This window comes from Pyxicephalus adspersus, chromosome 8, assembly GCF_032062135.1.
Source record: "Pyxicephalus adspersus chromosome 8, UCB_Pads_2.0, whole genome shotgun sequence".
Classification (NCBI taxonomy): Eukaryota; Metazoa; Chordata; class Amphibia; order Anura; family Pyxicephalidae; genus Pyxicephalus; species Pyxicephalus adspersus.
In genome coordinates, this window is record NC_092865.1 from 54,441,126 (window position 1) to 54,457,539 (window position 16,414).

Sequence of the window (16,414 nt, forward strand, 5' to 3'; positions counted from 1 at the left end):
GAAAATATTCAAACAGTAAATTTATTCATATACAGGATTATCAGCCTAAATGTGATACCCTGATTGCCCTGTTGGCAATTTTCTCTCTCCGGCCGTTCTTGAACGTTTGTGATCCGCACAACAATTTTGGAGGCGGTTTGAAACAAATGAAGGAAAATACATGATTTTGCAAGTAATATATTAAACTGTATAAAAAGAAACCATGACAATTATGTATTAATATGTATTTTTTAATAATTTAAAATTGTTCCTTTTTTTGTATATATTCCTGAAGAAGTGGATAAAAGTCTGCAAAACGCGTCAGTTTGGTTATTTGTGATATCATGTTATTGATTTTAAAACATGTATATGTTCCAGAATTTTAGAAATACTTTGTTAGTTAGCAAAATAAAATGTTTTTATAAAAAGTTTTTATATCAAATAATGAATAAAAGTTAAGTTTTCAAAAAAGTTCTAATCAGTGTCTTAAATGTCCCATTGTTCTTGGATTGCAAGTTCTATACAGCTATAACAAGCTGGGATGTGGCGCATGACAAAAATATTGGTGGTAACAATATGTGGGAGAATCTGACAGCTTTATATATACTAAATTATTAAAATCTTGTTTTATAAGCTGCCACTCCCACATAGCACCAGTCTAATGCTTGTTTTTTCTGGAGCAGTGTTTTTCAACCTTTTTAACATAGAGGAACCCTTGGTATAATTATCAGGTGTTAGCTACTGCAGTCACAGCTCACAGTACATTAGTTTGGTGGTCAGTAGGAAGAATGCTTTTTATATTGCTGGCTATTGAAAGGAATGTCACCTTTACAGCTAGCCAAAAGGATTATTGGTGTCACTTAAACTGACCTGAGAGGTCCAAATTATTCATTTTTTAAGGCAGGGGTCCCCAAGCCCCGGGTGTCTGACAGGTGGGCCGCGAGAGCACGGAGACCAGCAGTGGTCCGGCCAGAACCGCAGACTAGGCCTCCCGTACAGTTCTCAGGCTCGGGATGGTGGGCGGGCTGTGTCTCTGGACACAATTTGGCCACTTTCCCATGGTAGGCTCAGACCTGTGGGTGGGTTCTGGCATCATGACGTCACTTTGGGGGAAGTTTCTTTTCCTTTGAGTAACAAAGGGCAACGGACCGTGCATGCTGGTTTAAGGAATCCCTAGCAGCCTCTAGAGGAACCCTGGCTGAGAAACACTGGTGTATAGGTATATATTATAGAGAATGACTTACGTTATTTCTCAGTTTAGCAGGCCACTGCTCCACCAGACAACCATCTTGTACACGAGTCCCCTCTTGGTCTGTCCCGCTGTATCAACCTTGCTTGTGTCTAGCTTTGGAAGCAGCTCCCTTTCTTGTGATAAGGCTATCCTGGATGCAGCTGGATTTGGCTGTCACTTGGTCACCTAGGCATGTAAAGAAGAAGGTATCAATGCACAGAAATAACTTTAGAAATGTATTATTATTAGATTTAAAGCAGAGCTAAACCCCATGTTATTCACCTATCCCCGTTCCCTTGCAGGGCTGTCATTGGCTGTCATGATTGGCTGGGCCAGGATGATGTAACTCCCACGCAGACATGTGCAGAGAAAGCCGGGAATGCCGGTTATCCTAGCAACCAAAGCTGACACTACACATGCGCAGCTCAGATTTTTTTTGCCAGAATCCCGGATCAATCAGGCAGGAAGGAGAGATGATTGCCGGGGCATCGCCTGTCCTATTCTGCAATAATGACCTGCCTGATCGTGTATTCCTAAAAGCGGGAATTCAAATTTTTACTTTGCCCAGCAAAGAAAACAGAATGGCAGCGCAGGCTTCCTGAGATCCCCACGTCACGGACCCCAGGAGGCTTCGGGCTGCTCCTTCTGCGCATGCCCAATCTCAGACATGCGCAGGAGCTTTTTTTTCAATAGGGCCAAAAGAAATGCCAGTTACGCATGCGCAGTGAGATCGCCATTCTTTTTTCCCCATTTACACCAAGCTACGTCACCCGATCTCACACCTGTGCAAAGACCGAGCGGTGCAGGAACCTTTGCACTAGTATTGGGATCAATGGCTTTCCATAGGCTGACAATGGCACGGTTTGATTTCATTGCAGCAGCATTGGCACCCAGCGCAGGAAGTGAAACAATACTGGCAGGATCAACAGCTAATCAAACTATATTACAAGGAAAACAAATTGCTGTGTAAATACCGCATCACATATGTCATTTCTGATTTGGTTCAAAGTTCAATTGCAATAAAAACACATATGAGAAATATGATAAAGATGACATTCCTTGTTGCTCATGGCAACCAACCAGTTGTTTGTATTTAAGTCCTAAATAATAAAAAATATAAGTTGTATGCTGATAAAAGTCGTGCTTGCTGCTTTGTGTCAGATTGTCCCTGTCTATAGCTCTCTATAGCGCCCGCTGCCCCGCCAATGTCACCCACAGAACTTCTTTCCCAGTCTCCATGGAAACCCGTAACGCGTGGCAATCGTTCATACATAACTCCGCCCCTTCCCTCCCTAGCCAATCGCAATATGACATAGGTTCCCGCCTTTTTTGACGTCCCGCTTCAACCAATCCTTCCTCCAATTTTCCTGTAGCAGTATGTGGTTGGTGTAGAGGCGGAGTTAGTTTAGAGATCCCCTCCAATCAGAGAACTCGTCTTGGTCACGATCCTTCACGCTTGCATTTCCGGAAGTAGAAATCCTTCTGCGCTGCACGTGAGTAGCCCGTGGCTTATGTGAAGTGTGATTTCCTTAGATCAGTTACTGCAATATTGAGAAGAAGTAACTTTTATATGCAGAATGAAAAGAACATTTATTAAAGTGTTTCTAAAGACAAAACATTTATTAGGTTTACATAACATAGTGAGAGGGAAGAACTCGTGGTAGGTTATATAATATGGCACAGGACGATTCACTCCTGTTATCCTTATCACCAATGCGAAAGCTAGGGTGAATCTAAAATGTTTAGTTTTAAGCAGAGCAGGAATGGAGGGGAAGGCTTCCAATAGGGACATTTGTCACAGTGACAGCTGCCTAAGGCAAACTTTCTTAATCTTTTAATGTGAGGGAAGTAATATTGAGATCTCAGGGAACCCCTGCTGGAATTTTTATATCCACAGCTCACAGTACATTGGTGTGATGGTCAGTGGGAAGAACGTCTCTTACATTGCTGGCCAGTGAGAAGAATGTCACCCTTACAGATAGCCAAATGGATCATTGGTGTCAGTTAAAGTGGATGTAAACCTGAAACAATAAAATCACACTAAAGCCGCATACACACGTGCAATATTAGTCGTTGGACTTTCACAATCCTTTCCAACCACTATTAGTGCTCGATGCATGAACGAGTGCTGTACATCCAGCACCGTTCTGCACCGTTGGGCTCTCCCCCTTCTCTTGCATTAGGATCGTTAGTCGTCCATTGTCCCTGGATCTGCCAGGATGGTTGTTGATGATGGACGACTGGCGCTGTACACACGCCAGATTCTCGCACGATATCGGCCCTTAGCTGTTGGACGTGTGTATGTAGCTTAAGCTTCAATCCCGCAGATCAGTCTATGTGTTGGGAGGTTTCTTCCATCGGGTCCCGTGTCATCTCAGTCTCTGTCTACAGCACACACAGAGGGAGCGCCGACATCTCTCTTCTTCCTGCATCACCTGATCTCGCACTGCGCAGGTGTGAGCTTGGGTTACGTAGATGGGAAGAAAAAGAGTGCTGATCTCACTGCTCATGTGTGAAATCAGCATTTTTTTTTACCTCATTAAAGAAAACGCTTTTTCTGCACATGCCCGTTTTCAATGCCTGACAACGGGCATGCGCAGAAGGAGCAGCCAGAAGCCTCCTTGGATGCGTGATGTGTGTATCCCAAGAAGCTCTGCACTACCATTCTCACTGATCAAGACATGAATTTAGTTTAGGTGCACTTTGTGTGAATTTAATTTTCATTGAATACATGCTGTCTGATCTAGGATTCAGTGGATTCACATAGTCAACATACCTAAAATGTTCCAATTTTAATGTGGGATTTTAGGTAAAAGTGTGCATATAACATTATGACATGCTTACCTTTGTGTTTTCCCTCCTCTGATGATGTGCAGGTTGAACTCCCTGCTGCTTCTATCTCTTTCTGGTATTGTTTGGGGTCTTTTTCTGCCCATTCACATTGATTTATGTTATCCCAACACCCAGCGCTAATCATATTACAAGAGCAAGAAATGGGCTGTGAAGGTATACTATTCTATGCATGTGTGGCAATCAGTGTGCAAGCCGATAAATAAAATTACTAGCTATCAAGTAACAGATTTTGATTTATGAACAGAAAAGCATATATAGTTTTTTTTCATATATATGAACTTTAAAGGCATTTCTATCTACACAAATTTACTTCAATAAAATCATAATTTATTCAAACATTAAAAACATGAAATGTATATATGACATTTTTCAGCAATATACAATCACACAAATATTTTACATGTCGTCTTAATTTCGACGCGTTTCGCTATTCAGCTTTCTCGGGAATTTATGAGACTGATAAAACAAATCAAATGATAAATCTCAGTTGTGTAAAACCATGATCATCTTTGGGTCTAATGGTGGAGATGTTGAGATTATTCTATTATTCTGCTATAGCTATCTTCAGTATTTACAAAATTTTGTTCATCAGCTCAGCAGATAGATCAACGTTGTGTTACTGATGTTGGCAAAGCAACCTCTTAGTCCACATGGTGAACTGTTGATTCCACCTTTCGCAAGCCTTTGAGAGCTTTCTGGAGATTAGCTTCATGTTTATTAAGGTGGTTATTAATCGGGTTAATAAAAAGTGCCGGGTGGTGCGCCCGGCTACAGGGGGCTGGGGAGACCACTGGATGGTTTTGTGTCCAGGCTGACTGTACTATACAAAAGCACATCTGACTGAAGTTCATCTCCGGACAAATATTGCCTACCTCTAGCCCTCCCTGTAAAGCAGGTTAACTTGCTTAAATCATCTGTCTAGATATCTTACCATCAATGTTTCTGGGTCCAGCGAAACCAGCACTGCAGCTGTGCCTGTTGGTGAGTGTGAATAACAGAGTGTATTCAGCTGTAAAGAATATGTGGCAATTATCATAGAGGAGCTGACCCAGGCCAAATAAAATATTTACCCTTACCTTGAAGCAGGTAGTTTTCACATAAGCCCCTACTTCCCAAATTCTGCTAGTCTGTTTGCGGACACCAATGTTTGTGGTAGGTTTATTTCTTGGGTTCATTTTTTTTATTCTGCACATTAACTTAATTGTATTTATATAACACTAATCCCCTTGTGATGTCTATTATGTTGTACAGATACACCCTCTATACTTTTACTAACATGTCCTTTCATTTGCTGCTTGCTAACATTTTGATTTGTTTTTCTAGGGTGGCTCAATATGATCACTCCAGCATTTGATATCAGCCAAGATGCAGACTTCCTTATTATTACCATTAAAGTTCCCTATGCCAGGGTATCTGAGTTTGATATTTACATTGAGGGAGATGACTTCAAATTCTACGCCAAGCCTTACTTTCTCAGGTAACATTACAACATGTCAAAAATGAAAATGTGCTTAAAGCACAGCGGGTAGACTGTGTCCCATTTCATAAATCTGTTGCTGTTATAGCAGTGTTATTGGAAGGTTCTTGTGTAACATTAAATAGGGGTTGCAAATGACCGAGAGATATAAACAATGAAACGGGAAGTGAGGACCCTGCCCAAAAGAGCTTACAATCTAGGAGGTGGGGAAAGTATCACACAATAGGAGGGGGAATTATGGAATGGTGTGTAAGTAGTGAGGGTTTTAGAAGACAGAAGAAGATGGATAGGCAAGTTTGAAAAGATGGGTTTTAAGTGTTTATTTAAATGAGCAGAAAATAGGAGCAAGACGAATAGGACGAGGAAGAATATTCCAGAGAGTCGGGGCAGCTCTAGAAAAGTCTTCGAGCTGAACGTGTGATGAGGTTATGAGTGAGGAAGTCAGTAGTATATCATTGGAGGAGCGAAGCGAGCGGCTAGGGGGTATTTTTCTATCAGGGCAAAAACTTAGGAGGGACAAGAGCTGTGGAGGGATTTGAAGGCAAGGAACAGGAGCTTGAATTTAAATCCAATGTGAAATATCTCAAGATATTCCAGGACAGTGAGTAGATCTTGATGGAGATAATGCCCTGTAGTAACAGCTATTAAAAAAAATCCTTTGCTGGGCTACTTTTTACAGCACCATTCTACTTTACATCATCCTCACCACTACCCATCTCCTCAGTAGATTTAGATTTATTTAAATGGTGAATTATTCATTGTGGAGCTGTAGGGCCTTTATAAGGATGACATAAAGCTAGTGATGTGTCCCCTGGTCTCTTGTGAAATTATATCATGTAATAAAAAGCATTTGACACATGGGGAGTTGGCCCTGTTTTTTTTCCTGCACAACTCCTGGATCTGCATTAGCAGATCATCTAATAGTAGCTTTTTTCCCAGAATATTTTACCATAAATTTAAAGTGAAGAAGCAATATTCAATGCTGTTGCATAAAAGTGGGCTAAAGCCCTCCTGGCACAAATGTCTGGTTCAGATCTAAATTACTGCTTCAGTTCTCCTAAAACTTTTGAGCAATCTGATAAATCAGCTTTCTCAGAATCCAGAAAACGTAATCAATTTTTTGATTAATATAAAACATAAAAAGACAGTTAACAAATCAAGCAATTTTATTTTAATGCTTATAGTCGTTTTTTGAAGACAGTTTGCTCAGGGTCCACAGTGCTAAATTCTTGTTTTATCATGAAATCTGAGACTCCCTTTGCCTGAGGGCATTTTTTTAATGTACAGAGTTCCAGCACTATAAATGAATCTTGTGTACAGACACTAAGGCTAGGCACACCCGTGCAATGGTTCTCGTCTGATAATCGTCTCAGGGCTGATATCGGACGAGAATCTTGCGCGTGTACAGTGTTTGTCTTCCATTGTCCAAACGACCATCCTGACGGATCCACGAACGACAAACAATCGTAATGAAAGTGAAGGGGGAGAGAGCGTAGCGAGGTGCTGCTCAGTCGTTGTTCTCTATTCATAGAGCAGAACGATGTACAGCACTTGGTCTTGCATCATGCAGTTGTTTATCGTTGGAAAGAATGGTGAAAGATCCTTTCCAACTACAATTATTGTACATGTGTACAAAGCCTAAGACTTGAATAAGTTTCTTTCTCACCCAGCACATGCTATTGTTTTAGTGACAGAATGGAGAAGCTGTAGAAAAGATATTTGACAATTACTTCTGCTTTGGTGATTCTATTTAAATGGTTAATTCAGATTTCTCAGCTGTCACATTGGTTATCAGGAATAGATAGCTCACTTACTAGGTTGTGTGCACCCATCTACCAGTGTGTACATCTTAATTCAGAAGTGCAGAATTACATTGCTTAAATTGTCAATGTGTAATGAGATTTTGTTCAATTATAGAAATTACCGAAGACTCGGCCCACTCTGAACTCTAAGTCTTTTGCTCACTCTTTAGTATTATTAACGTAAATTAATATTGTCCCAACACATTAAACAGTGCTGTATAGAGTCACAGTCGTGTCACTATCTATCCCTTAGAGGGACTTTACAAGGTGGGAGATTGTTACTGTATAGTTAACGAGTAACTAATAATTCATTCTAAATGAATAAATAAACTTTTAAAATGTAAAATATATTACTCTATGTCTTGTAGCATTGTATGCTTTAAAAGCTGTGGAATGCAGAATGTTGTTTTTTAAACATATAGGTAATTAATGTACAGCGCTGCGTAATATGTTGGCGCTATATAAATCCTATTTATTAATAATAATAATAATAATAATAATAATAATTAGAACATCCATTTCAGCTTTGGTTTTGCATGTTATATTGGTCTTGGCATGAACAGAATGGCAGTACATTCCCTCTGCTAATAAAATAATGTTGTGTCTGTGTGCAGATTGACACTGCCTGGCAGAATTGTGGAAGATGGGAGACAGAAAGCCACATATAATGCTGATGACGGTAAGATCATCTTACGTTATTCAATGCAGTTACACATTTAAAACAGTTAATACACGATTTCATGTTTTCCTGGTCCAAGACAAATTATTATTGCAAAATTGTCAGTTTTGTAATTAGCATTTTTTAGCTGTTTTGGCTTGATTCATATTCACAGGATCTTGGTTTTTACACTGTGCCCAGTGAAGAGCGTATAAACTTTCTGTGGTTCCATGGAGAAACAGTGTAATTTTGTGTTATTGTAAGTATTCTATATTAAACTATAGACAGTTGTGGATAAACAATCATGGCATCTTAAAGAACCAGCATTTGCACATTTGACAGTGGGTGGTACTGAACTGCCCATTGCCACCACCATTCATTCTTTATCTGAGCTGCTATAGCGAAGGCTGATTTGTGTTGGATATTTTTAAAAATAGCCAAGAACTGCTTCAACATCAGGAGTCATGTAATTGGGACATCAGATGCTGAAACTAGATGCTTCTTGAACAAGGATTGTAAGGAGAATGGAAAATGAATGTTCCTGAGTTGGAGTGTGGTATCTATGATATCGTTTAAAAATGTTAAATTCTGGTAATGGTTACTCTTACACATGCGAGTAACATGAAAAATATATTTTGCCATGTTTAGGTAATATTAATATCTCATGTCCTTGGCAGCTGCATTCATCCTTATTTGTTACATGTGTTTGTAAACCCATTCATGCTAACCCGTATGTTGTATTGTTCCCTTCTTAGGGGTATTTACTGTCCGAGTGCCTAAAGAGACCCCTGGACAGCATTTTGAAGGCCTGAATCTGCTGACTGCACTATTGGCACCAAAAGGAACTAGAACTGCTAAACGCCTTGTGGAAGAAATAGGTAGGACCTTTATTACTCACTTTTATTTTTTTCATTTAATAAAGGGGTGTACAGGTTTTTTTTTTCTTTTTGGAGATCTCTCTGATTGGGTGGCACAGCAGCTCAGAAGTTAGCACTTTGGCCTTTGCAGGACTAGGTCACAGGTTTGAATTTCTGCCAGGATTCTATCTGCATGGAGATTGTCTGGATCTCCTGCAGGTACTCCGATTTTTTCCCACATTCCAAAAACTTGCCGTTAGGTTAATTGGCTTCCCCCAAGTTGACCTTAGACTGTATTAAACATATATGGCTAAGGTAGAGACGTTAGATTGTGAGCTTAGAGCCCTTTGAAGGACAACTAGTGACATTACCAAGGACTTGTAAAAGCGCTGCTTAAAATGTTAACGCTATAAAAAAAAAAATAGTTGATAATAATTTGAACCCAACATAAAGGGTCATCAGCTTCCCAGAACCAAATAAAGAGTATTTATCATACTTAAAAGTTAAAGGGTATCTAAACCTGAAAATGAAAAAGTAAAAATATTTCAGCTTATCCGTTATTGGATTAGGTAGCTACATTAGGGCAGGGTCACACTGTCTCTGATTTGAATGATTTTACACAGCTCCCTCAGTTCTAGCTGCTCAAGCACTCACATGGCAGCTCTGGTTCAAAAAGTAGCAACATCTGCACATGTGACAGCTGATGGCAATGAGTGCAGCCCCTATTCTTTCCTATGGGGCTGTCACAGGGAGACGGAAGAGTCTCCCCCTACTGGCAGTAGTTTCTGGTGCAAAGAAACTGTAAATGCAGCGCAGCCTCATTGCCAGTTTGAATCAAGCCTTAGTTTATTATTATTAAGGTTTTTGTTTCCCCTATTTTAAGCTGGTGATCCCACTGCACCATTGGTCTTCCACACCACTGTTTCTATGGAAGAGCAGCGTTACCTTAGACTGCCCCACTAATTTGGACGCCTAGTCTTTCCTGATGTCTTTTACATAGGAAAATAATCTTTAATAATTCACATAAGATATCTTGGAGGACTGTTTAAGATATCAATGTAGTGCACAGACATTTACAAGGACTTTGGATCTCTGACCGGATCTACAGGAGTTTTCTGTACCTAATAATAAGAAAACTAATGCAGCCACCATACCTAAAATCTGATAAGCTCTAATATGTAAAATATTTTGCTGTTGGGTTCAGATATAGTTTATTGAAAGCTGAAATCACACCACAGGAGAAAGCCTCATGTAAGTCAGGCAGAGCTTTATTTTCAATGCTGTATGCTTGGCCTTTTTCTATGTATTTCCAGTTTAGGCTGAGTGACATATTGTTACAGATCCTGGCAACACATACAACAGTGGGGCTCTATTCTCCCAGGGCTAATATCTACTCCCTGTTGGTGTAAAGGCTGCCAGTGGAAACCAGGACAGTGATTCATGCATTAAATGACCAGACGCGTCTTTAGGATGTCTGAGAGGTACGCTGACTGTAATTTCCTGCCTGGAGGGCTCTTGTCATGGTCCCTGAGGAGGAACTATAACCCTTAGGAATAATTCAGGTATTCAGACCAAAATCCCACCACTTGACACACGTAGCGGGAATTCAAGATTCAGAACACACATGCAAAAGATATCTATGTGTTATTCGAGTAAGTCTCCGTTTTTTATTTTACTCCATAAGGGGAAATATTTCCATTGACAGTCTCTATGAGCTCATGCAATGATATAGACGTATACCTAAATACCTCTGAAATCTATTTATAATAGACCATGGGTATCCATGTCCACTCCCTGTTATATTTTGCAGCATGCATTTTGTGTCTTGTTTATATAATGTGGTCTCTAGGTTCCCATGTAGTGTTCTCTTCATAAAGAGACCCAGTCACTAGACCATTTTTGTATTCAAGCATTTTTTGTGTACTTATTGTGTTTTAAAGATATTATTTGGCTGTAAAAAATCAACCTTATGTAGAGGTAGTGTTATTTTAACAAAAGAGGCATTATGTTTCTTTTGTTAAATAGCTAACTTCTTGGATTCTGGTTGCTTTTTGTTTCTGCTGTAAACAACAAAACGGCGACGACACACACATAGCCGGCCACTAGGGATAATGTAACTTCTGTGAATGCAATCCAGTCAGTGAGGGAGATTGCCGTCTTCACGGAAGTCCGTCATAAAGCCTGTAGTGATGATGGTAGCGTTGATCCCTGCAGCGGTGATAGGTCTTGGACCTGTCATTGCTGCAGTGTGACAATACAAGGTAAGTATGTGCCATAATCTGCAAGAATGCTGTGCATACTTGGAGATTATGGCAGAAGCTCCCCACCCACCAACGAGTTTAGTTACACTTCAAAGCAAACCTAAACTCTAACATCAAACAGGACAATAAATATTTATTCTCACTTTCTTGAACTGGAATGTCAGTCCCTCTTAGTGGCGCTGGCAGTGTCAGCTGGCATCTGTGAAAAATAAAACATTCATTTTATGTATGGCAGCTGCAATCTTGTGAGTGGCAAATTGCCACACTTACTTTCTTTACCGCCCACAGTCCGCTCTCACTGTTCACCCCCCACCTAGGCTGTCTAACCAATCAGTGTATTGTCCTTTATGATTAGTTGTTGCTGATGTCAAAGACACAGATCAGGTCAACAACCCCAAAACACAAATTATGGACCCCATCCAACTGCTATATCAGACCCCTGCACAGTATCATGACTTTCATCCCCTGTGGAACCCATTGTCACCCTAATCTGGGTTGTCACCTTGTCATCATAATCTTTGATGATTTGTTACCTGCATCTGTTTTTGAAAAAAGAGTACTATACTGACTATACCCCAATTTTACAGGTTAAAGTATTTTGTACTTTTAACTTGGTTAGGATGGGTCACTTGCTTCTAAATTTTTTTTTTGCATGACTGTTGGTCACCAGTAGATGGCCCTGTATCCTCGTGTAAAGTATGTAACTATTTTTAATAATGTCTCAAATAGAAGTTTTGTTATTCACTTTACATGGGGACACAGGGCCATCTAGTGGTGTGACCCAAGTGTTAGCCAAGATTTTTTTTTTTAACAGAATTTTCAGACCAAAGGTCAGTTTATACTCAAGTATAAAAGGTATTACCAAGGTATTTACAAGCTCCAGTAGGGGGAAATTTCCTGGACCACCAAAACTTGCCACTTATATTTTTGTTATTGGACACCAAATTGTGAACGCTCCTATTAAATGCTATGGTTTTGCTCTTCTATTGTATTTTTTTTGTCTCTTTCCCTTTTACATGTCTGTCTTCATTTTCTTTCTCGTGACAGACAAGAAGTTGTGGGAATCTCATAACCTAAGCCCCAGTACAAACAAGTGTTTGAGGATTCTTCTTTACCTTCTGTCACTTTCTGCCCCATCAACAACATTCAATCTAAAAAAAAAATAAATGAATTGAATCTATGTGAAGGCACACAAACAGCAGAGAGTTATATCTTATTTTTTTGGTTGAATTTTTAGGGGCGGCCAGTGAGATTCCCGAAGATGATGATGAAGAATTCGATTGGCAGATTGAACAGACTCCCTATGAAGAGACACCCTCTGATGAGCTCAACTCACAATGCAGCTATGGTTTTGGGAATTTGCGAGTCGGAGTTTTCAAGCGACTGCAGGTAAGTTGTATTCTTTGCATACATAATATCTGTTGGCTAATCATTTCTCAAAATGGTCATAAATGTAAATGTACAGTGTTCTCCCTAGCCCCTTTTAGCTGGGTGCACACTCTGTACTTTTCTGTAACCACCCGGCAAAATGGGGTGTGTCAGACCCCTTCAGAGAGACCACTTCTTCCACCCCAAAATTGTGTTGGCTAGTTCTGAATGAAGATTCAGGTTTGGTGGTCATAAGGTTTACGTTATCAGTAAATAAACTAGTTTTGTGTACTGTATCGTGAATCTTAATACTGTGTATGTCATCATTAATGGGGATGTGCTCCACTATTGGTTCTAGGAGTATTATTACACAGTGCTTATATAGCACCAACATATTTTGCAGCGCTGTACAAAGTCCATAGTCCTGTCACTAGCTGTCCCTCAATGGGGCTCACAAACTAATGTCCCTATCATAGTCATATGTCTTTAATGCAGTCTAATTTTTTGGGGGAAGCCAAATAACCTAACTGTATGTTTTGGGTTGTGGGAGAAAACCAGAGCACCTGGAGGAAACCCACACAAACTGGCCTCCTGCCACCATCCAATCATTTTGGTATGAAACCCAGATTTAAGGGGCTTTTAAACACCTTTTTTTTGTTTAACCTTTGTATTTTTTTTATGTTTTGGGGTTTTTCCCCCTCTAACCCTCCCTCCCTTGAATGCACTGTGTTACCAAGTTTTAGTGAAATCTAGCAAAAATGTTGCATTTTTCCGCTCATTCATAGTCGCACCTGGTGTTAGCATAAAGTTCGCTGTACATCATAAATAACATTAGGCTGACATTAACATCATAGCTAAATATGTTCATGGTTGGTGTGCTACTATAATGAGAGTTTACAATGTCAGATATGTCATGGGAAACAACATTTTCGGCTATTTTGATTTTTTGGTTGTCTTCAAATTTTATCTTCAGCCCTTTTCCGTTGAAAATCCCCCTTTTTCCATGTGTATTTCCAATAACACCCTTCTTAGGCAGCCTTTCTATAGTGTATTTTACCTTCTTTTTACCTATTCTTCTGGCCGACTACATTTTCAATGCATCTGTTCCAGAATCTCTCACGTTGGTCCTGGTAATACCTTAAACAGGCGTCAAGGGCATCCACTTCCTTCAGCAACTTTTTTATTCAGGATATTTTGGAAGCCCATTGAATGTGAAATCCCAGATTTCCTGATTGTCTCTGTCTGAGCTTTTTGCTGTGGACATTTCATTTTCCTTTTGATGTTCGCAACAATTTGGTCGAGGATTTTTTTTGAAGCTTGGTTCATCTGAAAGCCCAGCATCCTGTAACATTTTTAGATTCATGAGAATTTTCACCTTCTTCTAGAGACAGCTCATGAAGTAAAAGAGGAGATATCGCCTAATACTCTCAGAGGATTAAGGGTCTCATGACTCTTATGTCTCTCCTCCAGTTGCGGAGAAGCAGGTGTCATCAAAACATCATTGAGTGTTTTCTCCTCATGAAAACGTATTACATGAAGGATCTGTTTCCTTGTGTTGATCTTCAGAGTTTCTATTTCCACGTTAATCTCTTCCTGTGGATTATGCCATTCTAGTTTGACGTATCTGATATTTCGTATTCAAGCCCTGGTCCTTAAGCTCAATTGTTTTCCTGTCCTCTCCTATCTCCTGTTTATTTTCAACCTTTTGCCCCACTTCAGTTTGGGGAATTGAGAGACAGGCTTTTCTAGCATCTTTTTCATGGTTACAAAAGTTGAAATTTCCTGGTCCATTGTCATCAATTTCTCCTTTTGATTTAAATTTAGTAGTCATTTCACTCTTTAGGCTGATTATCTCCAACTCCTGGAGAAAAAAGGTATCCATCCAAAAGGTATCCATGGGGCGTATCATAAATACATACTTATGAATTAGCAAAACTGTTGAATTTTTTGTGTGACATAAATTCTCTTTTCGTGATGGCTGGAAAGCATACAGTTTTTTTTCTGTTTTTTTCCTGCCCTCGACAACTGCGTGCATTTTTTCCAAGGCTCTCTCCCTTGCCCTGTAATACTGCTGGCCCATCCACCCCATTGCATGCGATGTTATTGTCGCCTTGTCTTCAAAATTGTTCTCAACTTCTGTATCCTCTTTATCTACTTTAACCTCTTCAGTGTCTTCTTCTTTATCCTTTTTATTATCTGGATGTCAGAAGCCATTTAAAGAGTTGTGGACACAGTGGACAAAAGGACAGATTTCCAAGTGATAAATGCAGTGACTCCATCACTGTATTCAGATGTTCACACACAGGATCTCTATAGAAGAGAGGCTTTTTCTTTGCTTCCTTTGTATGTAGTTACCATAGTTTGTATGTATGTCATAGTTGTATGTAGCTAGATGGGCTGTAAAAAGACTCCCAAAGTAACCAGAAAAGTTTCTTTCTTCTTCCCTGTAATCCTCCTGTCCGATCCAACAATTCTGGTAAAAACTAAATTTAGGGGCTTCAAAAAGATTTTGTCTTCAGCTGCGTACACACGTGCAATATTTGTCGTTGGAAACGAACAATCCACGAAAGATCTTTCTGAAAAAAAGGTGAACAACAACTGGTCAACGACACCCACGAACGAGGAGTGCTGCTGGAAATGAACGACCATCCGGGCGAATCTGATAGGGTGACAATTGTTTGTAATCTATTGTGTGTACGGTCGTTCAGTGATCGTGGTTTGTACGATCGTTCAAATATAATTGGGAATAATCGTTGATCGTTCGTTTCAAACGATATTTATTGCACATGTGTACCTAGCTTTAGAGGGTTAAGTAGCTTTTATAGGATTTTAAATAAGAGACAAGCACCTAATACACCTAATAATATCAGTCAAAGCATTATTTTTTTTTCTCTTGTTGAAAAAGATGGTTTTAGCCATATGAATCAAAGCTGGCCATTGTGCGCACCTTCAGCAGCTGATTGCCTACTTTGCTATGACATCATAGAACAACAATAATCATTGCTTTGGCACCATAGTGCAGATATTAAGCTTTGCTATGACATCATAGAACATCAGAAAGCTGTGACATCACATGGCAGCAGATGTCACTGTTGCTGTGTTGATTGTTTATGAACACAGCCTTGTCTCCACAGGCTATTACCGGTCATTCCGCACTAACACAGTCTTGTCTATTTGGCCAATCACTGGGCAATATTCAGTAGTGCAATCCTAACAATCTCTTTCCCAAAAAACATCTTTATTTTTTACTCTTTACCACCTTTAACACATCTCAGCAAAACATTGCTAAGTGTACAGAAAGGATACATTCTATACATTGTATGGCAAGTTTTACTTTTCTAATTTTATTACAAATGTTCATCAAATAATTTGTGTTTACAGTTCCTATCCCATTTATTGATGGTGGTGATATAATGCAGGCGTCCAATATATGGCAGTGATCCCACCTGATCTGTATCTATGACATCAGCACCAACCAATCACAGAAGACAACACACTGACTGATTGGTTAGAGAGCCTGGGTGAGGGAGTGATGTGGGTGGAGAAGGTCATGGCAATTTGCCATACACAAGATGTCTGCCTCCATACATATAATAAATGTTTTACTTAGGGGAATAGAGATCTAATATCATGTCTGATGTTGGAGTTTAGTTCTGCTGTAACAGAGTCATCCTGTATGATTACACATAACCAATCCTATATTATGGTTCAAAATAAGAAGTACTTCAGGAGCCTGTGAATCAAAATCACCAGGGGAAATGCAAGGTCGCTTCAGGTCTTGCTGGCTAGGAAACCTTAAGATTAAGTTCTCTAGTTTGTGGTTTATCAGGGATGCAACAGGTCTACTTGTGGAAAGAAGGACCACTGGCCCACAGTTGAGGGTTTTCTGATTCTATATTAGGTTAATACTGGAGTTACAGTGTCACAT

The 16,414-nt window shown here is 39.7% G+C and overlaps 1 protein-coding gene across 1 annotated transcript in view; it reads left to right on the top strand.

Moving 5' to 3' along the window:
* Positions 1 to 2,635: 2,635 nt before the first annotated feature.
* SHQ1 (SHQ1, H/ACA ribonucleoprotein assembly factor) overlaps positions 2,636 to 16,414 on the top strand; it is a 59,657-nt gene continuing 45,878 nt past the window's right edge. The window contains exons 1-5 of the mRNA XM_072420724.1: positions 2,636 to 2,703; positions 5,387 to 5,540; positions 7,957 to 8,021; positions 8,756 to 8,878; positions 12,356 to 12,507. Coding sequence (XP_072276825.1) covers positions 5,398 to 5,540; positions 7,957 to 8,021; positions 8,756 to 8,878; positions 12,356 to 12,507 — 483 coding nt within the window. The 5' untranslated portion in view covers positions 2,636 to 2,703; positions 5,387 to 5,397. The remainder of the gene's footprint in view (positions 2,704 to 5,386; positions 5,541 to 7,956; positions 8,022 to 8,755; positions 8,879 to 12,355; positions 12,508 to 16,414) is intronic.